At 46.3% G+C, this 21325-nt stretch overlaps 1 protein-coding gene across 1 annotated transcript in view; it reads left to right on the forward strand.

The window, feature by feature from the left end:
• The first annotated feature begins 3581 nt into the window (after window positions 1-3581).
• Window positions 3582-21325, forward strand: part of kcnh6a (potassium voltage-gated channel, subfamily H (eag-related), member 6a) — an 86528-nt gene continuing 68784 nt past the window's right edge. Inside the window, exons 1-2 of the mRNA XM_039740871.1 lie at window positions 3582-3874; window positions 15961-16191. Of these exons, the coding sequence (XP_039596805.1) occupies window positions 3799-3874; window positions 15961-16191 (307 nt within the window). The 5' untranslated portion in view covers window positions 3582-3798. The remainder of the gene's footprint in view (window positions 3875-15960; window positions 16192-21325) is intronic.

The following is a 21325-nucleotide window of genomic DNA, read 5'->3' on the forward strand; positions in this document are numbered from 1 at the left end:
TCCCTAATCTGTCTTGCCTAGCAGTCCTAAATGATGAGCCCCTGTGCATGTGAGCAGATTTAAACTTGAAACACTCGGCTCTTGGGGACTCATCAGGGCCGTAGAGTGTCATTGTTGTGGCCTCCCCCAGGTCTGTGACGTGACACAATCCTCTGTAAGCTCAGCGTGCGATTCCTTCGATCTCAAGGCTCGCCTTTCGCTCTCCCGTGGGACCTTCTTTAGGCGGCTGTGAGCCTTTGGTAATCACATCGAGTCGCCCGAATTGACAAGAAACACCTTAATGACAATCGATGGACGCGGACCCACCCTGGCCTACTTGTGTTGTTTTTAATGAATTACTAGGGGGCTTCGCTCACCAGCACCCCAAGGGCGGGCACTGCGTGCCATGTGCCCGCCACTTGATGTGTGTGGATTTCACTTTCACCAAACCACAAAACTTTTACGCCCCTTCATTGTGTAGAAACACCCTGATGGGGTGTAACACGAATTAGAAGTTCTCCACACTTGTGTCATATCATCAGCTCAGAGATTTGTTCGCTGCTCGCTGTTCTGTTATTTCACGAGTAATAATTCCTGTTTGTTTGCGCTGATGCCATCTTTACTATCCGTTTTTGGAGACTTTCAAATTTGAGTGCCTTCATAATCTCGAACCTGCGCAGCAAGTTTTTGAACCTCTTTAGGACGTTCGGCTTTGTCTTCTACTCTTTGTCTTTTATTTCCGACCCCGCTTGGCGCTGAGAGCGCAGGAACTGCCCGACCACGGCATGGACACGAACGAGAAGTGATTGGACGGTGGGCGTGGTCCTAAATGTTGGATAGGGGCGGGGCCTGTCCAAGTCTCATCTCGCGGGACCTGAAATGATCTCCGAGAAAGTCCTTTCACAATAGAGAGACGTACAAATTGTGATATCCGGTTGTCATTCGAGTGTCGCACCCCCAGAGCCCTGCAGATGACTTGTCTGTAGCACCTGAGGACCCTGACACTCGGGCTGTCTGACCAAATGTCTGCCGTGTATTTCTGAAAGCCCGTCAAGTTCAATAAAGATAAAAAATGAGACTTCACTCGTTAGTAAAAAAAAAAAGAAAGGAAATAATGAGGGCAGTAAACATCAACTCGACCCCTTGGCATCAAAAGTGTAGGCGGAAGATCCAGAATTCCGGCGTAATCCGGCAGTCCAAACTTGAAATCTCGTCTTACCGCATTGCTAGGATTGCACTTTTCCATCTAAAGGACATTCCAGACGTCAGAGGGTGTGGAGAAGTGAAGGATTAGCAAAGAAAGACGCCAGTGAGTCTCTTAACCAGAATCTTACGCCAGTCCGAGGGTCCCTACATTGGTCACCTGCGTCCTTTAGCGTCGACTTTAAAATATACTGACGGCGTATAAAGCTTTAAATCGTCTACAGAGGCGTGTAAAAGTATTCGACCCCCTTGAAAGTCATCCCCAGAGGTGTCCATTGGGTAATTCTGAAGCTGTCACAACACAAGTCTCAAGAAACCGTTTCAACTCAACAAGATAAAGTTGGTATTCCCACCTCACACGGTTACGTTTTGTCGAGACCCCTTTTGTTGCATTCATTCTTTTGGGGTCGGTATGTCCCAGTTTTGCACATTGGGCTTCTTCTCCATTCTTCTTGGCAGGATTTCTAAAGATCCTCTGCTGTAGGCTGGTGGGATGGCGTCTCTGGGTGGCAGTTTTCAAATTGTGCCACAGATTCTCGACAGGGTTCAGACCGGGGCTTCCAGAACATTCAGCCATTCCAGTGTCACTTTGACCTTCTGTCATGATGACAGATGAATCTTCTCCCAAGCTGTAGGTTCCCAGCTGACTGGAGCAAGTTCTCCTGCAATGTTTTTGTGGTGTCTGTGTCCATCCAGGGCGGCACGGTGGCACAGTGGGTAGCGCTGCTGCCTCACAGTAAGGAGACCCATCTGGGTTCACTTCCCGGGTCCTCCCAGTGTGGAGAAATGGAAAAAGATAGAAGATGAAACAAGAAATGCAAAGACCAAAATATTTATTTGGGGCGAAGCGTCACAAACAGAATTAAATGTAACTGACTAAATGTTTCAGGATGTTTTTGGCTCCGGTCAACCGTTTGTGGGTAAAACTTTTATACTGGGAGGCGACTTTTGTTAAATTCTACTGCTAGTCGAGGAGGAGGCCGAAGGCAGATTTACGATGCACGCCTATGGAGTCGGCCTTTATGGTCTTTGTTCCAACAATTCAAATTACAAAAGAATATGAGAGCAGATCGAAATTCAGTTCATTTTACTAACAGGCCTCTACAGTAGACATTGGCAACTTTACAATTCAAAATCTCCCAATAGAAGAAGACGTATTATGTCCAAATTTTATTGAAGAATTTCATCACGAAGGGATATCAACAGAAGAAATGAGCACCGAGAGACGATGAAGTCAACAAATTCACGTGAAAATTGTCAATCGGTTACACGGCAAATTGATTAAATGTGAATCAACAGACTACGCTGAGACAGTTGGTGGTGATGGTGCAGAAGATGAAAACATCAACTTACAAAATCACAAAGAATATCGACAACCGTTAACACCGTCTGCTCCTCCACCGGCCGACTACTGTAGAGAGACGGACGTATCGTAATGTAATTGAGTAATTGATGTCTGAGTGATGGGCTGTGCGATACGACAGGATAAGTTGTGCTGAAAATTGGACCAACAATTCTGACGTGTAAAATTTGAACAGGTGACAAGGTGCGATAGATAGACAGATAGATAGAGTGAAAGGCGCTATATAATAGATAGATAGATAGATAGATAGATAGATAGATAGATAGATAGATAGATAGAGTGAAAGGCACTATATAATAGATAGATAGGTGAAAGGCACTATATGATAGATAGATAGATAGATAGATAGATAGATAGATAGATAGATAGATAGATAGATAGAGTGAAAGGCACTATATAATAGATAGATAGGTAAAAGGCACTATATAATAGATTGACTTGTTCAAGGATTCATGCCAATGCGTTCTGCATTAGTGCAGAAGGGTACTAAACTGAGCGCCACCATGTACTTTAGTAAATTGTTAGCACAGACAGCCTATTAGCCTTTGCCAGATGTGCCCCCGCTTATCACGTTGAACTGAAGGAGGCCGAATGCAGATGTGGAGCCGGAGGCCTCAAGCTGGGACTGCTTGGACTCAGCAGGGTAATCAGATCCTCCAGAGTCTCCATCCTGTTCAATTAATGGCAGCGTTCCTACTGCCCAGTCCTGTCTCATCAGTAGCAGCCACTCGGTTCCCTCTGTGGATGGGCAGCTCCAGTAGTTCTCTGCACCCTCTCTGGTGCCCTCTCTGGTGTGAAGACGCCAGTCAAGTGCTCAGCCAAAACGACCCCCCCCCAGGTTGGTGTTCACAGACGCTGGCTGGAAGTCACCCTGAGTCTCATTTGACACCAGACCGCGATGACAGCCTCCGCCGGCCCCACGCTGTACCCTGAGGAGAGCTGCTAGTGGTCGCCCTGGCACTGAGCGCACGTCTCTCTCTCTCTCTCTCTCTCTCTCCCGACACCAGACTTGTGCCCCTTTTTTTTTCCTTCTACGGCAGCCTTTATCCCTTTGTCTTTAGCGGGTCGCGGATGCTGCGAAACGACGGCGTTTTGGCGTCGCCAAGACAACGGCACTGTCAGCTGATGCGCTATAATTAAGGTCCCGTGGATGGCGAGTTTGCGAGGCGCTCGCCGGCATGTCACCCGAGGAGCCCGCGCGCAAGGACTGAAGGCGAAACAGAAGCAGCAGCAGCAGCAGCGCCGACAAGAAGATGCCGGTGAGACGGGGCCACGTCGCACCCCAGAACACTTACCTGGACACCATCATCCGCAAGTTCGAGGGGCAGAGTGAGTGCGCGCTTGCTTTTATTGTGTGGCAGGCTGGCTGGGTGGCGGGCGAGCGGGCAATGACTGGCGCGTCTCTCGCGGCGCTCACTTCCAGGACTTAGAGAAAATGGACACGTCCGGCGCGTCTGAGGTGACCGAAATAGAGAGAGAGACGCGGTGCGCGTGCCCTGTCGAGACTGTAAGTAGAGCAAAAAAAAAAAAAGAAGAAAGAAAAGCAAAGAGCGGCGTCTCCGGTCGGTCGGTCGGTCGGTCGGTCTGGTGCGTCTCGTCCACCTGTTCACCCGGCCGCTTTCTGCCGTCGCATAGCGTGGCGTCGCGTCGCGGGCTCTTAGTTGGCTGTAAGCTTCGCTCCAAAGCCGCGGTTTCTACAAATTCACGTTCAATCAGCGCCTCACTTTTGTACTCCTGTTGCGTCCCTTCGGCAACTGCGAAATGTTCGCTTTCCACGATGGCGCCTTCGCTTTCGATTTTTTCGGAGCCCACCGGGACTGTCCGAGTGGTGGACGGTTGGCCGGTAGAGCCTGGCAAGTCTGTTAACTCAGAGTCCCGTGTAATGTTTGTTAGTAACTCAATGGCGCTTTGATTTCAACGGTACGCCGTCGGGTTGAATTCAGTTCAGGGTCATGGGGCCAAACCTGAGGGCTTCAGCCGCAAAGCACACTAATAATAATAATAATCATAATAATACATTGTATTTATATAGCGCCTTACCCGTGCTCAGGGTGTTTCACAGAGTCTCAGAAAAGAACAGCAGGCTTTATGTTGCCTTTGATTCTTAAGATTTTCTGCATACAACACTAAAGTAGATAAATGCAGGATGTACAATAGAATAGTGGACAATAAACCAATTACTAAAATACGAAATGGAATAACAGAAGGACAGCTTGAACGAATAACTTCATTTGTGATACAACACCCTGGTCCTGAAAGAAGGAGCGGAGTGTCAGGTTGAGCGAGTTACGTTAGACGCCTTCCTGAACAGACGAGTTGGGGCCTGCTGCTTTTATAAGAATGGATGGAGTCGGCCGATCTCATTAATGTTGGGAGGTCATGCCAGAGTCAGGGCGCTATATAGAATTAACTGTCATCCATGGAGTGCAGGTTAGTGGCCAGAATCAGAGGACCTTAGTGGGCAAACAGGAGCCGAGTGACGGAGAAGTCCGGTGTGAGGCCATTTAAAGCTTTGCAGGTCATTTGTAGAATTTTAAGACTCGATCCTGTAAGACGAAGCAGGGTGGCAGTGATGTGCTTGCTGTCTGTCGCGGGTTTGTGTCAGGACTTTTGCACTTGAGTTTTGAATCGGCTGGAACTGTGATAGAAGATCTGAAAGGCCAGTAGGGAGCCATCAATTAACTTGGGATTCAAACTCGAGACTCTGGAGGTGGGAGGCAGCGGCACCAACCACTGTGCCACCTGGCACCCCCCCTCAAATGAGAACAATGCGATTTCTGTCTGCCCTTCACTGCTGTGCCTATGTGGTTGGCGATCGTTTCACACATTTGCGTTGCATTTGCATGTTTCCAGGGTCTGGCTGTCCTAGTTTTCAGTTCGCTATTCTTTGAAGTGTCCCGCGTTGTTCATATTCTCCTTGTATTTGATTCCTACAAGTTATTTCAGAGTGATGCAGTGGGTGTTGTGCCCTCCCCACTTTGAGCCTCTTTGGTTTAGCCTTTTACCAGCCTAAAGGCGTGCAGTTGGGTCACTGACACCTCATACCAGCCTGTGGTCAGCTTGTGGTGGCCGAGTGTCCCTGTCACCCGCTGTGACACATTTGGATCTGGCGCCTGATGGTTTTTAACTCTGATAGTTTTATAAGGTTAATAATCGATTGCTGAACGCTCTTCATTGGGTTTTATCGATCTTTTAAGAATTGTTCAAAATGTTGGGTACAATTAAGAGAAACTTTCAAGCTGCACAGATTTGTCTCTTTTTATTCTCATTATGATCATTCATGACTTACTTTCTGAGATCATATTTTATTATTTCTGAATATTTCATGTACTTTTATTTTAAATGAAAAAGATCAAACTTGTGGGTTTTCAATGATCTCCCCAGAAGATATTCTGAGCGTGTCAGAAAGATACGAGTCCATGTCATGGTGTGTGTGTGAGTGTGTGTGTGTGTGTGGACTTGAGGACTCTTGACAAGTTTTCTGAACAACTTGCCCTCCGTAGCTCATGAGGTCCAAGGAGAATTCCCATCGGACGTCCTGTAAGCTTTTCAATGTCACATTTTGTAACCCAATATGACAACCAGCTGAGGAGCTCAGACGCCGACCGTCACGCGTATATAAAGAGAGACTTTGAAGTCAATGTTCCATCTTGAATATTCAACAGTTTGGGGTGTCACTCGTGGTGTAAAGACAGTGACAAGTGCAAGTTGGCGAGCCACACACGGCCTTTCTCTTTAACAAGCAGATGGCCTCTGTTGTCCTCCTGTCACTGTCACCCTAACCCTGCGGTGCGTCACAAGTCCGTCGCTGAGGTACAGCAGGTTGGCGTTGCTTCTTCTACCGTCTGAACTCCGGGGCTTACACTGCGAGTCGGAGATTGCGATCAAACTCCTAAAATATCCAGTTTGAAATCCACACACCAGTCACTGGTCAAAAGGGTTAGAACACCAACAGTGTCATTTTATTGTAATCTGAGCAGCTCAAGTGCAGTGAATAACCAAAAAGTAACAAAGGGAAGTAATCAGCCTGAGGATAAAAAAAAATGGAAGTAACCAAAATATAAAAAAATACAAATATATAAAATGACGCCAAGGGCACGTCCAGCCGCCCCACTCCTGACACACACAGGCAGGGCACCACTGTGCCACAAACACACACACGCAGTGAAGTGCCAACACAGTCCCTTCTTTGCCGCCTCCACTCCTCCTCAGGCTTTGGCCTCTTCCTCCTGAATCCCCCCGATGAATGGTTGGTGGGTGGGGGGGGGTGGACTGGCCCCTTTTTATAAGGCACCCAAAAGGACTCCAGGTGCCCAATGAGCTGTGGTGGTGGCCACAGGTCCCAGCAGGGTTGAGCTTCTATGCTCCTGATGACCTGTGACCCCACCACAAGCCAAGGGGGGCTGCCCTGTGTTGGCCCGGGGGGAGAAACGTTCTTAAAAATGCGCTCTCCTCCTCTGGTGCTTCCATGCTCCAGGCGTCCCAGCCGTGTAAGGGCCGTGGCCATCTGCCTCTATCTTATATATAAACGTCTATGTGTGGAAATGTCTGTCTGTCTGTCTGTCCGTCTGCCCGTCTGACCAGGAAGTGCGAGGCTGCAGCAATGAAGCTCAAAGAAAGGAGAGAGAAACTCGCTTAGCCGCTGATAGACGAGGGGGCCGAGCACATCTACAAAACGAGACCACCGACTCTGCATTTCAGTTTATTTTCTCACAATGTCAATAGCGTCCAGCAGGATGTGCTTACACAGCTAGTATGATATTTACTGGATATGTTTATATACTCATGGAGCGAGTGACGGGTTAGCGGCCATTGAAGTGAATTCAGCTCTGAACGTTTTGTTGATTACAACTTCAGTTTGTGACTTCTGCCAGTCCAACTGTAGGGTGGCACAGAGCTGAAGCTCCAATGTACTCCAGTGCCATGCAGAACAGCGGGTGTAGGCGTAAAGGCCGTATTGTGTACTGTCTGCTTTTGTTTGTCGAGTCACACACACTCACACACACTTACATACTCACACACACACGCAGACACTCACACACTCTCAAACTCACACACTCACTCCCACACACACACTCACACACACTCACACACACTCTCAAACTCACACACTCACACACACTCACTCACACTCACACACACACACATCTTGTTTTTCTTTGTGGCTGATTTTCATTTTTTTTCCGTGCTGTTTGTGTTACTCGGGAGCTGTGAGGTTGCAGTGCTGCCCACTGTGCCACTGCTGTTTATTTCATTTCACACCTTGTGCCCACCACTCCCCATAATTCTGACAACTGGGTAGGTAGGGTAGAACGTGAACGTCTGAATGTCTCTGGTGCCTTCCTGTCCTAATTCCTCGGCGTTGCACTCTCGCCGATTTCTCATGTGGACGGTCCCGTCGTATTCCTGCACTTGGAGGCCAGAGGTCCACATGGCCATCATCATCATCATCATCATCAAGTTCTTCCATGTGAAGCCTGAAAACCACGAGCTGCTCCTGATCGAGATCATTGATGTTAGGGGGCTGGGTGGTCTTGTGGTCCCCTGCAGATCTTGCCATCGGACCAGTGGAGCCCACGCCTTTTCAAATGGTCTCCATTGCAGGATGAGGTGCCAGGCTGTGTGGGCTAACAACTCCAGCTGATGCCCGTGTTCACCTCAGAGCTGCCAGTTAACGTAACCTGCTTGTCACTGGAATGTTTTGTAGTTGCACTTTTATTTATTTTTTCTTTACAATGTGCCAACCAGCCTAGAATATAAAAAAGAAAAATCTGAGAGAAGCCAAGTGACACTCGGCATGTGATGAAACGTGTGACAGCAGCCCCTGTGCTCTGACCGCTCATCACATGTGCAGTTTGGGAGTGAAGACCACCGAGGAAGGTCATGAAATGCGCTGTGATGCTGTGGAGTCGTACAGCGGTAGATGGAGGTGAGGACGTCCTGTCCGCGCTTTGTCTGTCTGTCACTCAGGTCTCGTGATGGACGGCGGTCCTCTCCAGGGTGGGCTTTGCTGCCATAAATGAATTAATAAGCAGTGAGTAGACATGCAGTGCAAGGCCCCCATTCTTGATATTTTCTCTCTTCCTAGTTTACAAGTTCTTCATCTGCGCTGGAAACTGATGAAGACATCGGCCACGGGCACGGCAGAGCAGAGTGACCTTTGGTAATCGGATGAACTCGCCCAGCGCTTGTTGTCCTCTCGTGAAGTCGCCCGTTACTTGACAACTCCATCTGAAGATGGCCTGATAGTTTAATGGCCGGTCCTCCTGACTTTATTGAGCCGCAGCATCGATTGGCTGCCTCTGCGCTATCAATCATTTGAAGAGTGCGCTTCTGAGAAATCGGGCGACGTTTCTACGCCAGAGCGGAGGCCGTTAGTCACTTGCTGTATCTGAGCACTTTGACGTTGACAGTATGGCGAGGGTCACCTTGGTGCTTGTTGACTCCTGTCCCTTCAGTTTGGATTTCTGTCATCTTCTGAAGATATCGAAAACGGTCTTTAATTTAGCTCAGGACTGCCACCTGCTGTTTGATTGAAATGTGTGCGCGCTTGTTAGGGTGCGGAGGTCACAGTTCATATCCACTTACAAAGAATGTCAGCCTAACTCACTGACTCAAGAAACAAATCGTACAGCAAACTGCCGGCCATGGCATCAAATACATTCAAGTATCACCCGAGAGTGGAGGTCAGGGGTCCTGCAGGCTTTCAAAGTAATAATAATACATTTTATTTATTTATGTAGCGTCTTTCACATGCTCAAGGCGCTTCACAGAATTTAACAAAGAGCGGCAGGGTATCCAGTATATAGAATTGTACAAACCAGATAAACAGATAAAGAAGAGTAAGACAGTAAATTCAGAGAAAAAAACTAACAGACAACATCATTGAAGGCCTGGCACACACTGGCACACACAGGTGGCATGAGCATCTTGACATGCAGGTAAACTGAGAGACGGGTAATGAAGTCAAGTAGAGTTAAAAGCCGTCCTGAACAGATGAGCTGACCTGATTCATTTCGGGAGGTCATGCCAGAGTGTGGGCACTAAACATCTGAAGGCCCTGCTGTCACCCACGGGGTGTAGATTAGTGAGGGCACAGAATCAGAGGACCTTAGTGAGCGGGCAGGCACATCGTGATGTAGTTTGGTGCAGGTCGTTTAAGGCTTTGATTTGATATTCAATCCTGTAAGACACGGAGAGCCAGTGAAGACGGAGCAGGATGGTGTGATGTGCCCGCCGCTGCTGGTTTGTGTCCGGACTCTTACAGCCGAGTTCTGAATAAGCTGGAGCTGTGATGTAAGATGAGAATCAGCAGCAAGTTACAATAATCGATGAGGGATGTGATAAAAGCAGGGACAAGCGAAAAGGAGAGGAAGGAGTGAACACGGGATACGTGACGGAGGTGAAAGTAAGAAAGATTCTTAATGTGATTTATGAGAGCGGAATAAGAGAGGAAGGAATCACAAACGACACCGAGAGTCTGTGCAGGAGCGGCAGGTCTGAGGAGATCACCGCCAAGATGGACTGAGCAGGAGCTCATTTTATGAAGTCGCACTTTAGTCCCAGTTTGCAGGAGTTCAGTTTTGTTGCAGTTTCATTTTAACGAGTTCTGCTCCATCCACTGAGGCAGGCTGTGAGCTGAGAGAGCTCTGATGAAGTTTCACTTTTAACACTGAAGTAGAGTTAAGTGTCGTCTGCATGAAAATGATAACCCGGTCCATAGCTACGAATAAAATGGCCGAGGAGAAGAGCAGAGGGCCGAGGACAGAGCCCTGAGGAGCTCCTTGAGTGGCTGGCGCTGAGCTGGACCTGCTGTTGCCAGTCAGTCAGGTAGGACTTGAGCCACTGGAGGGCAGTGCCAGTGATACCCAGCATGTTGTCCATTCTGGACAGTAGACTGTCATGTCTGACCCGAGTGTCGAGTGCTGTGCTGAGGGCTAACAGAACTGATATGCTGGTCTGCTGCCAGAAGGAGATCATCGGTCACCCGTAGCAGAGCAGTTCACAGACGTGCTGCGCCCTCACACCCGACTGAAAGGGTGCCATCAAATTATTAGACGTTAAGGAGTTGGTGAGCTGGGAGACTAGATAGATAGATAGATAGATAGAGTGAGTGAAAGGCACTATATAATAGATAGATAGATAGATAGATAGATAGATAGATAGATAGATAGATAGATAGATAGATAGATAGAAGAGTGAAAGGCACTATATAGCAGCATACTGATAATAACAATATTAAATTAAAGAGTGATAACAATGCAGGTATAACAGACAATAACTTTATGTAATGTTAACGTTTACCCCTCGAGTCGCATAGTGTGGGGTCTCCTCAGTGTGTCAGTGGAGCAGGATGGTGACAGCAGTCTGTCGCTGAAGCTGCTCCTCTGTCTGGAGATGATCCTGTTCAGTGGATTCTCCATGATTGACAGCAGTCTGCTCAGTGCCCGTCGCTCTGCCACGGATGTCAAACTACCCAGCTCCGTGCCTACAATAGAGCCTGCCTTCCTCACCAGTTTGTCCCTCGTCTTCATGCTGCCTCCCAAGCACACCACTGTGTAGAAGAGGGCGCTCGCCACATCCGTCTGATAGAACATCTACAGCATCTTATTGCAGATGTTGAAGGACGCCAGCCTTCTAATGAAGTATAGTCGACTCTGTCCTCTCTTACACAGATCATCAGTATTGGCAGTCCAGTCCAGTTTATCATTCAGCTGCACTCCCAGGTATTTCTAGGTCTGCACCCTCTGCACAGTCACCTCTGATGATCACGGGGTCCATGAGGGGCCTGGTCCTCCTAAAATCCACCACCAGTTCATTGGTTTTGCTGGTGTTCAGGTGTAGGTGGTTTGAGTCGCACCATTTAACAAAGGCTACAACACGCTCAAGAACTTTTGACAGAAAAGGTGAGTGGGAAATCAGCCATAAATTGTTAAGATCGTCAACATGAAGACCAGACGTCTTCTTAAGCAGTGACCAGTTTTTGCTGCTGATTCATTCATCCACCGCAGTGCTCGTTCACTCTTTCTCTTTATTTTCATTGACTTTTCTTGAGACTCTGACCGCTGAATTGATTCTTTTTTCCTTAAACGGCACCTAAACATAAATTTGATGTGAAGTGAGGGAGCCAACAGAGGAGCAACTAAGTCGGGCCTCAAACTCCAACTTTCATTCGGTTTCTTAACTTGAAGCCACTTCTCGTTGCCAATTCAGCCCATCCTTTCATTCCCTGGCGCTCGTTGTGCCCTCTTTTCAGAGCGCTGGCTGTCAGAATGTTTTGTGGAGCTGAGCAGATCAACGTTGCTGAGGCCGTCACCTTTCTTTATTGTCAGTTATCGTGTGATGGGCGCCGGGTGTTGCTTATCTGTTGGTTCAGATTTGTGTCTTCATATCGATTGTTTGCTAATTAAGGAAAAAAAAGGAAATAATTAAGGGGCTGAGTCTTAAGTTGTGCATCAATCAAAATGAAAGCAAAGAGTTAATTAGCAGCAGAATCAGGTCACTAATTAAGAAAAGGGTGAGAATGAAAACCTGCAGCCACTGCGGCCCACCAGGCCTGTAGGCGGAGACCCCCGGTGTAGACAATGTGAAAAGGGTTATGTTAGGGTTTCATTTATTTGTAAGCTTTGACTGTCTTAACCCAGCCTTTCAGTCAGTCTGTGTGCTCGGCCGGTGACTCGCCTTCCATTTGTGACCCTGACCAGTAGCTGTGAAGGGGGCTGTCGGCGGGCCTGAGGTTTATTTTAGCCATTTTTGAAGTCAAGCGTTCAAAAGGAGCACAGGCCTGTTTAGAGAGTCGAGGCAGGGCCCTTTGTTGCTTTTTCTTATTTTAAACTTGTTAATAACTCCGAGTTTGGGGTTTTGGGGGACCTCAGACTCAGGTCTCTACATTCCTGCACTTGTGTGTCGAAGTGCCATTTGACTGATAAATAAGTAAGTAGAGAGACGTAGAACTGGCAAAGTGAACTGGCAAAGTAAACTGGCAAAGTGAACACACGCGGAGAGAGGAAGGTGAGCTGTTAATCCGCGCATTGTGTGCAGCAGCAGGTATCTGAGTGTATGCAGAACAAGATTTGAATATAACACGTGAATAAAGAGCAGCGACATATTCGTGAAAATGACATCAGATCAACTTTATTTATCCAAAGCAGAAATCTAAAAAACTTTAGAAACAAGGCTACAGGCTCACAGGACAAATAATACAAGCAATCAATCAACCCGTAAACAATGTGAATTGTGCAGAAATTACAAAATAAACTAACAATGTAAAAGTTAAATCAGCATTGAGTTTGAGGCAGCGGCGCAGCTCGGGGCGGGCGGGCGGGGCGGGCGGGCGGGACTTCAATTTGCCGCCCTCCAACATATCTGAATATGTTAAACGATTTAAATAGAAAATGAAAATGACGGATAGAGAGAAATGAAGATGCATTTATTCATATATAAAGAAACAGCAATATTTTTACATACATTTATAAGCATCAACTAGACAAGAATAAAGTATAGACGCAGTGATAAGCCGTGTTCTAATTCTATTAGTTTAATATAATTACGCTACGAAAACCACAACCAAAGTAGGGCACAAGTGATAGGTGGGGATGTTTTCTGCGCAAAGCAAGAGCGCATTCGGATTAATAACGAAATTATAAATTGTAAATTAGTTGTTTATCTTCCTAGAAATTATTATCGGTGTAATGTTCAGGTTTATTTTTGTCATTGCCTCATGCATTTCAACTGCTGTGTCTGATGCAGAAGGACAGTCTGAACATTATTTTTCAAGCATTCATGGTTAAAAAAATCAGAGAATTTGACTTTTTTCATACATGAGTGATATTTTCCCGAACCCTGCTGCTTACACACAAATTGCACTGAGCCTTGTGGCCAGTAATGCCGCCCGGGCGGACCGCCCCCTCCGCCCCCCTAGCTACGCCACTGGTTTGAGGCGTTGAATCGCTCAATAGCAGCCGACAGAAAAGGGTCACAGAGCGCCGCTCCTCACGGGGTGGAAGGTCCGGCAATCCCGGTGTGTCCAGTGACGGAGCAGACGATGACATAACTACGAGAAACGGTGTATTTGTGTGACCTTGATGTCGGGGGCTTCGCTTGCCAACCCCCGGGCGGGCACTGCCAGTCACTTCACGGCTCGGCCGCCCGCCCGCCTGCCTGCCTGCCTATGGGGAAGGGGGTTGCAATTTAAACAAATTGTTATTTTCATGGGAATTGTTTAATTTGCATAACAGAACTCACTGGTTTACATTACAGCGAGTAATTAACCAGAGTAAGAAATAGTCAAACGTAATAAATCGAAAGTCATTTCTGTTTCATGTTGCGTTCGACGATTTCGTTCTGTTTGGCTTTGAAATGAACACACAAATACTTTTTAAACTTACACTTTTACTCTAAAACTTCAGTACAAACAATTGTTTGAATTAACATTTTGTCACGTCGCTTTGAATTTTGATTTTGTGCTTGGACTTTCATCGTAACTAACAACCCAACGTGTAACTGCCGGTGAGTAAATTTCGTTTCTTTCTCTCTAATAAATAAACCGACTTTTTTGAAAGTTTGTCCCTGTGATTTGTTATTTTCATAGCAAAAGTTATTCTAATGGGGAACAGTAAACGTTTTAATACGAATGGCATATCAGGATCTCCTGTGGTGTCTCATGTTAGATGGACTACATTGCCTTTCTTGTCGCCTGCTCACGTTTTACATGTCAGAATTGTTTGACCGATTTTGAACACAGCCCATCACTCCGACATCAATTACTCAATTACATTACGATTCGTCCTTCTTTCTGCAGTAATCGGCCGGTGGAGGACCGCACGGTGTGAACGCTTGTCGATAGTCTTCGTGATTTTGTAAGTTGATGTTTTCATCTTCCTCCCCATACAATACAATACAATACAATACAATACAGTTTATTTTTGTATAGCCCAAAATCACACAGGAAGTGCCGCAATGGGCTTTAACAGGCCCTGACTTTTGACAGCCCCCCAGCCTTGACTCTCTGAGAAGACAAGGAAAAACTCCCAAATGAAAAATGGAAGAAACCTCGGGAAGGGCACCACCAACTGTTCTATTATTCTTTTGATAGCCTACGCATTTCAACAATTTGCCGTGTAACCCAATCGACAATTTTCCCGTGAATTCGTTTGACTTCCTCGTTTCTCGGCGCTAGGACTGCCAGTGTACTCATAACCCTGCAATTCTTCAATAAGATTTGGACGCCATACGTCTTCTTTCATTGTGAACTTAAGGTGAGGAAAACGTTGAAATGTATAAGAAGTGAGAGCGCAGGAAGTGAGTGAGTCTGACAAACACATTCACACCAATGAGAGGTGAGAGCAGCGCGGGGGGGTGGGCGTGGTTTGAGAGGAGGGCGGGGCAATCTCACGGCCCAAGCCTGGTCTCGTCACGTCAGGATTTCTTTATTGTAACAGAGAGATGAGTTTGTAAGACACACAGTTAAAGTATTGCCCAGCATTTCTGTCTTTGAATTATTAAAAGAAACAGAAAGCAGAGACAGGCAATGCGTCATATACAGTAAGTACCATGCAGAACAGCAGACGGTGATCATCTTTATCGGTGTTTAGTCCTATTTACGGGTCATCGACAGGATTGAACCGTTGTGGTGTATTTGACAGATTCAGCAGATGCTGCCGCACTAAATAATTCGTATTCTGTAGCTGCTGCTATGTGTACACCCAGCATGAATATCGGTGAGCCCTCAAGTAGTTTTGGGTCACTCGGAGTGCTTCATGGCTTCATTGATTCAGCTCAGCGTATTCTTATAGAGGGCACTGCTACCACTTCTGAGCCTGGTATGCTGCAAAATGATCAAAAAATATATATAGTGTGACAAAAAAAAAATGTTGTAAACATAAACTCAAAATAGAATGTAAAAATATCAGTAAGGATCAGGCAGTGTGTCCACAAATATACCCGGGACGTCCAAGTCCAAATGTTTCACTGTCCAAAGTCAGATGCATTCATTGAGCAAACAAGAAGAGAATCGTTTGGGTATAAACGTCCGAAAGCAGGTCAGCCTGCACACGTGACAACACATCTGCTCCGGGGGGCTTACCAAGAGACACCGGGGGGATAGAGAGGACACGGAGAGAGGAGAAAGGCAACACCGAACAATCATCACAAAAATAAAACTCAACGTGTCCATCAAAATCAAAGAGGGTAACAAATTAGAAAACAGAAAACCAAACGTGATGTAAGCACGGGGTCAGAGGCCACCCCACCTTACAGACCTCGCGTGTCTTTACAGTCAGGAGTGCCTGTTGTGGGGTCACAGAGAGATCACCGCAAGCCAAGGACATCACTGATGTGGTGACTTCAATTTGACATTTCTGAGGTGGCCTTCCGCTCCTCACTAACCGCCTGTGTGTGTCTTTGGCTTCTTGCAGATCGTAAGTTCCTGATTGCGAACGCGCAGATGAAAAACTGCGCGATCATCTACTGCAACGATGGCTTCTGTGAGATGTTTGGATACTCCCGGGCGGAGATCATGCAGCAGCCGTGCATCTGTGAATTCCTTGCGGGACCGGGGACCATCCAGACTGCGGTGTCCCAGCTGGCACAGGCGCTGCTCGGCTCCGAGGAACGGAAGGTGGAAATCCTCTTTTATACCAAAGAAGGTAACAAACATGAGCAGAAAAATAAATACAAATGTTAGAAGTGTTGTGAAAAGGGCCAGCACGGTGTGTGACTCTTACTACTGGGCGAATACCACAAAACAGAGATCTCTGTCCAAATAGTTCTTTAATTTACAATAAAAATAAAAAAAAGAGCAAAAGAGCGGAAACTAAACGCCCAAAACTGACAAAGATGCAGTCCGGCTGGTAGCTGTCAGCCTTACTAGAAGTGCTGTGACATCCTGCGGCTTCTCGGAGTGCCACTTGTCACAAGTTTTAAATCGGCCCGCTCTGCCTTCGTACATTAAAGCGGGGCTTTAACGTTTATTTCGTTACTATTTGTGCAAGAAAACGCGGCTTCTGAGAATGCGGACGACTACATTCGTCCTTCAACAGAACCTACACTGGAAAAAAGGGAAATGGCAGGTTGTTATATATTCACAAAAAAAGTATTTCCTTTAACCACGGGCGGTGCGGTGGCGCAGTGGGTAGCGCTGCTGCCTCTCAGTTAGGAGACCCGTCTGTGTTCGCTTCCTGGATCCTCCCTGCGTGGAGTTTGCATGTTTCCTCCCACAGTCCAAAGACGTGCAGGTGTGTGTGCCCTGCGGTGGGCTGGCGCCCTGCCCGGGGTTTGTTTCCTGCCTTGCGCCCTGTGATAGCTGGGATTGGCTCTAGCAGACCCCCATGACCCTCTAGCGGATTGGATAATGGATGGATGGATGGATATTTACTTTACATTGCGGGTGCGCCACTTTCGAAAATAACTCGATCATGTTTAATGTATTAAAATCGTGTGGGATGTACAATATACTCAGTTCAGTCACTTAGGCGGAAGTCAGAATAGTTCTGTTGAGTCCTCACCGTAAATTAAGAAAAGGATTCGCTGGCAGCGGTAAAGTCACGTGACTTTCAAAGAAGCGGCAGGCTGTGAGTTTGAGTCCCTGTCGCCGTTAACAGCAAAAGGTTAGTGAAATAAAAGTTAAAACACACAGAAATACTCGAGAAATATTCAGATATTCATTTAAAACACTTCATCACACAGACTAACGCCACTCCGTTTGGTGTTTTTCTTTGTATTCTCTTATACCGTTTAATCAAACGAGCGTCACCAGTCAGTAAATGTGCTATTAAGGCGTCTCGCTTAGTCAGTACGAGTGCGTTTATATACTTAAAAAATAAAAAGATCGGACATTCTTTACGGGTCAACTGCTTTCTGCATTGCTGTTCATTAGTAGAGAGTCACTAATTATTAATACAGACAACGCAATAATACACCCGAGTACGAGACAACGCAGTCGCCGAATCTGCTCGTATAACATAAAATAATCTATATTTTGTGAAAGAAGGTGCCAGGCAGCAATTTTTGCACTTGATATTTTACTAATATTTAACATTTATTCTATAATATATCTGTGGTGGGTTGGCACCCTGCCCAGGATTGGTTCCTGCCTTGCGCCCTGTGTTGGCTGGGATTGGCTCCAGCAGACCCCCGTGACCCTGTGTTCGGATTCAGCGGGTTAGAAAATGGATGGGTGGTTGGATATATAATATATAGAGTTACATAAATATCAAGAAATGTATTTTATAACATAACACTCTAAACAAGGTGCACAGCCAAGGCAGCCGTGTTGTTGTAACTGGGGGACATTTCAGCTTTTCAATGCAAATCTGTCGTATTTTTGTTGGTTTTTACCAAATAAATCCAGTTTTAGTAAAAGCAAACCTCTTTATTTCTTATTAATAACTTTGAACATGAACTATAAATATATATATATGATACTGGAACAAGAAAAATTGACAACCTAAAAAGGTTATAGCTAAGTAACTCGGTGAGGTGCATTGTTAAGAAACAATTGTTCAAATGTTCTGCTTTATGGACGTGTTCATTTAACATAATATAATTCATTGAACAGAGTTATATAAAAATATCGTGTTGTTTCAGCATAATTTAGTGCATTAAGCATTATTAAATTATTCTTGATAAAAAATTTTATTATGTGCAACCGATGTACATATTTATTTTTAATTTTAATCTTACATGCCCTTTTTTCAGTGTATAGCATAGTTTTTATTTTCATTTCACTGCACGTTGTACCCGTGTGACTGTGTGAGTGACGAGTGACGTGTGGTGAGCTTCATGGCTGGTGACTCCTTCAGGGTCTTAGTAGCACCGGACCACTACAGATAGATACACGTGAAAGGCGCTATATGATAGATAGATAGATAGATAGATAGATAGATAGATAAAGGCACTATATAATAGATAGATAGATAGAGTGAAGGTACTATATAATAGATAGATAGATAAGAGTAAAAGGTGCTATATAATAGATAGATTGATAGAGTGAAAGGCACTATATAATAGATAGATAGATAGAGTGAAAGGCGCTATATAATAGATAGATAATAGATAGATAGATAGAATTTGGTATTGTAGGCAGGATTAGATAGATTATAAATAGACGTGAAAGGCACTATATAATAGATAGATAGATAGAGTGAAGGCACTATATAATAGATAGATAGAGTGAAAGGCACTATATAATAGATAGACAGATAGAATTTGGTATTGTAGGCAGGATTAGATAGATGATAGATAGACGTGAAAGGCACTATATAATGATAGATGATAGAGTGAAAGGCGCTATATAACAGATTAATAGATAGACGGAGCTTTATTTGCTGTGTTTGTGATGAAGATGTGGAGCAGCACAGGGCAACACCAAGGAACTGGCGATTAACTTTCCGCACACCCAAGAGCCTCCATGCCTGGACCTTATCTTGGGAATGGATGTCGAGCTGGTCCACTTTGGGGGTCTGAATTAATGACTGGTCTGGCTGGTGTCAGAAGACACAGGAGCCCTGTAACGAAAGGCAGAGCAGGCTCTTTTTCCTTTTATGTGAGAAGTGACATCGTTCACATCGTCTACGGCTCTGTGACGGCCAGCGTGGTGTGCTGGGCTGGTGACATCACTTCAAGAGAGGACCACCGAAATAGCAAACCAATTAAAAGGACAGGCTCAGTTATGGGGCACACTCTGGAGGTCGTAGAGGAGGAGAGAACTGAAACGAAACTGAGTGCCATTATGAAGAGTGCTGCACATCGTCTGTCCGACACGCCAACACGAAGGACTTTAAGCCGATGGACATTCAGCAGAAGTGTGGCAATAAACACAATGGGGGTCCGTCACACCAACAGCAGAGTGTCTGTGTGGCGCCTCACTGTGTGTGTGTGTGTATTTACTTACCTGTCTATCTGTCTTTGTATTTATTTATGTAAAGAGCTTCAGTACCAAGTGAAATGTAAGTAGATGGCTCTTTATGTGTCATTTGGGAATTTGGCTTTTTAACGCCAGCTCTTTAAATAAATAATTAGATAGGTAGGTAGGTAGGTAGGTGGCACACACACACTCACCAGAATGACTATAAATGAAGGAAATGACAAAGAAAGGTGAGTGTTGTCCTGGCTGTCACCGTCACAGTGAGGCCCAATGCAGAAGCCACTGAGCTGCCCATTGGTTTTGCTGCCGTTGACGTTTCCTTCTCTCCGGGCACACGACGTTCTCCAGCTGACGGCTCTCCTCCGTCTCTTATCAATGTCACCCACTTTTGAGATTTTCTGCAAGCGACTTGACTGTACTTCTAGTCGGAGGTGCACAGCGTGAGGAGTAAAGAGGACAGGCCTGGTCCTTGTGGTGGTCCGGGGTGCCCACCCAGTCCTTGGAGCCTCCCCAGTTCCTCCATTTGGGATGCCACAGGCAACTCTCTGAGCCCTCGACTCCTTCACAAGGACGGCCTGACGTTGTGCGGATGGCACATCCAGCTTATTAGGTATTTGAAATGTCACTGGCACCTCTGAATAGTTCAGTCTACCAGGGAGGCGGTGGCACCAAGGCAGGCTCTCCAACCTTTTTTTCCCCCCGAGAGCTCCTCGTGTTTTCTCAGGTTTCTTTATTTCAACTCAATACGCTTGTTTTGCCTGAACGTTTACAGAATCTCGGGGTCCACAATGTCTCACATTTTGCATTAAAATGTCACAAAAAATAATTGAGTTCACCTGCAAGGGCACTTTGTATGTCTGTCTGCGTCTTCTAGCGTCTCCCACACTATGAATGCTGTCAGAACAGAACGATGCGATCCGCAGATCTGACGTCTTCATTTGTCATTTTGTCACATGTCACTTTATTCACAGGTCCAGTCGCACGTGTGATGTGTAGTTTAGTTAGTGACATGACTGGCACTGAGGTGTCTGGTGGAGTGGAGCCCCTCAGGTTCACTCTGATGGAGTCCTTTAAGCGTCCGTCTGTCAGTCTTGTTCTCGACTTCGTGACACTCACGTCACACTCACAGAGGCCTGGAGACCCAAACAAGGCAGACATTTTCAGAGCTGCTTGCTGAAGATTCTTCTAGTTATGTGGCTCTGCTAAGCTCCAGAAATGCCGCTGACACTTTAACTGCACATTATCTTGAAGGTTTACTAATACAGAATATAGAAAATGCAATGTCTCTCAGGGCAGCTCGGTGGCGCAGTGGGTAGCGCTGCTGCCTGGCAGTAAGAAGACCCATCTGGGTTCACTTCCCGGGTCCTCTTCGGCCAGCGTGGAGTTGGCATGTTCTCCCCGTCTCCTCGTCTGCATGGGTGTCCTCTCACAGTCCAAAGACATGCAGGTCAGGTGGATTGGCGATCCTAATGTGCTTGGTGTGTGTGCCCTGCAGTGGGCTGGCACCCTGCCCGGGGTTTGTTTCCTGCCTTGCGCCCTGTGTTGGCTCCAGCAGACCTCCGTGACCCTGCAGTTAGGATATAGCGGGTTGGATAATGGATAGATGGATGTCTCTCAGTCTGTCTGTCTGTCTGTCCACTTTTCACCGATTTAGATCGGGTTTTGTTTTTTCTAGAATTTGCTTGAACATTCCAGTTAATTTTGCGACTCCTCTCATTTCGCTATGTATATCGGAGTTCGCTTGTGGTTACCGATTTTATTAGTGCGGGCCGAGGGGGGCGGGGCCTTCCTCACTCACTCGCGTACCGTAACTCCGCTTAGCAAGCGAACGAGAGAACGACTGACTTCAACTTTGTTTGATGTTTAAAAGAAAGTGGCACTGAGGTCTCGAGGAGTTGGCGTCCGGATATTCTCTG

Source organism: Polypterus senegalus, chromosome 17 (genome assembly GCF_016835505.1).
Source record: "Polypterus senegalus isolate Bchr_013 chromosome 17, ASM1683550v1, whole genome shotgun sequence".
Taxonomy (NCBI): Eukaryota; Metazoa; Chordata; class Cladistia; order Polypteriformes; family Polypteridae; genus Polypterus; species Polypterus senegalus.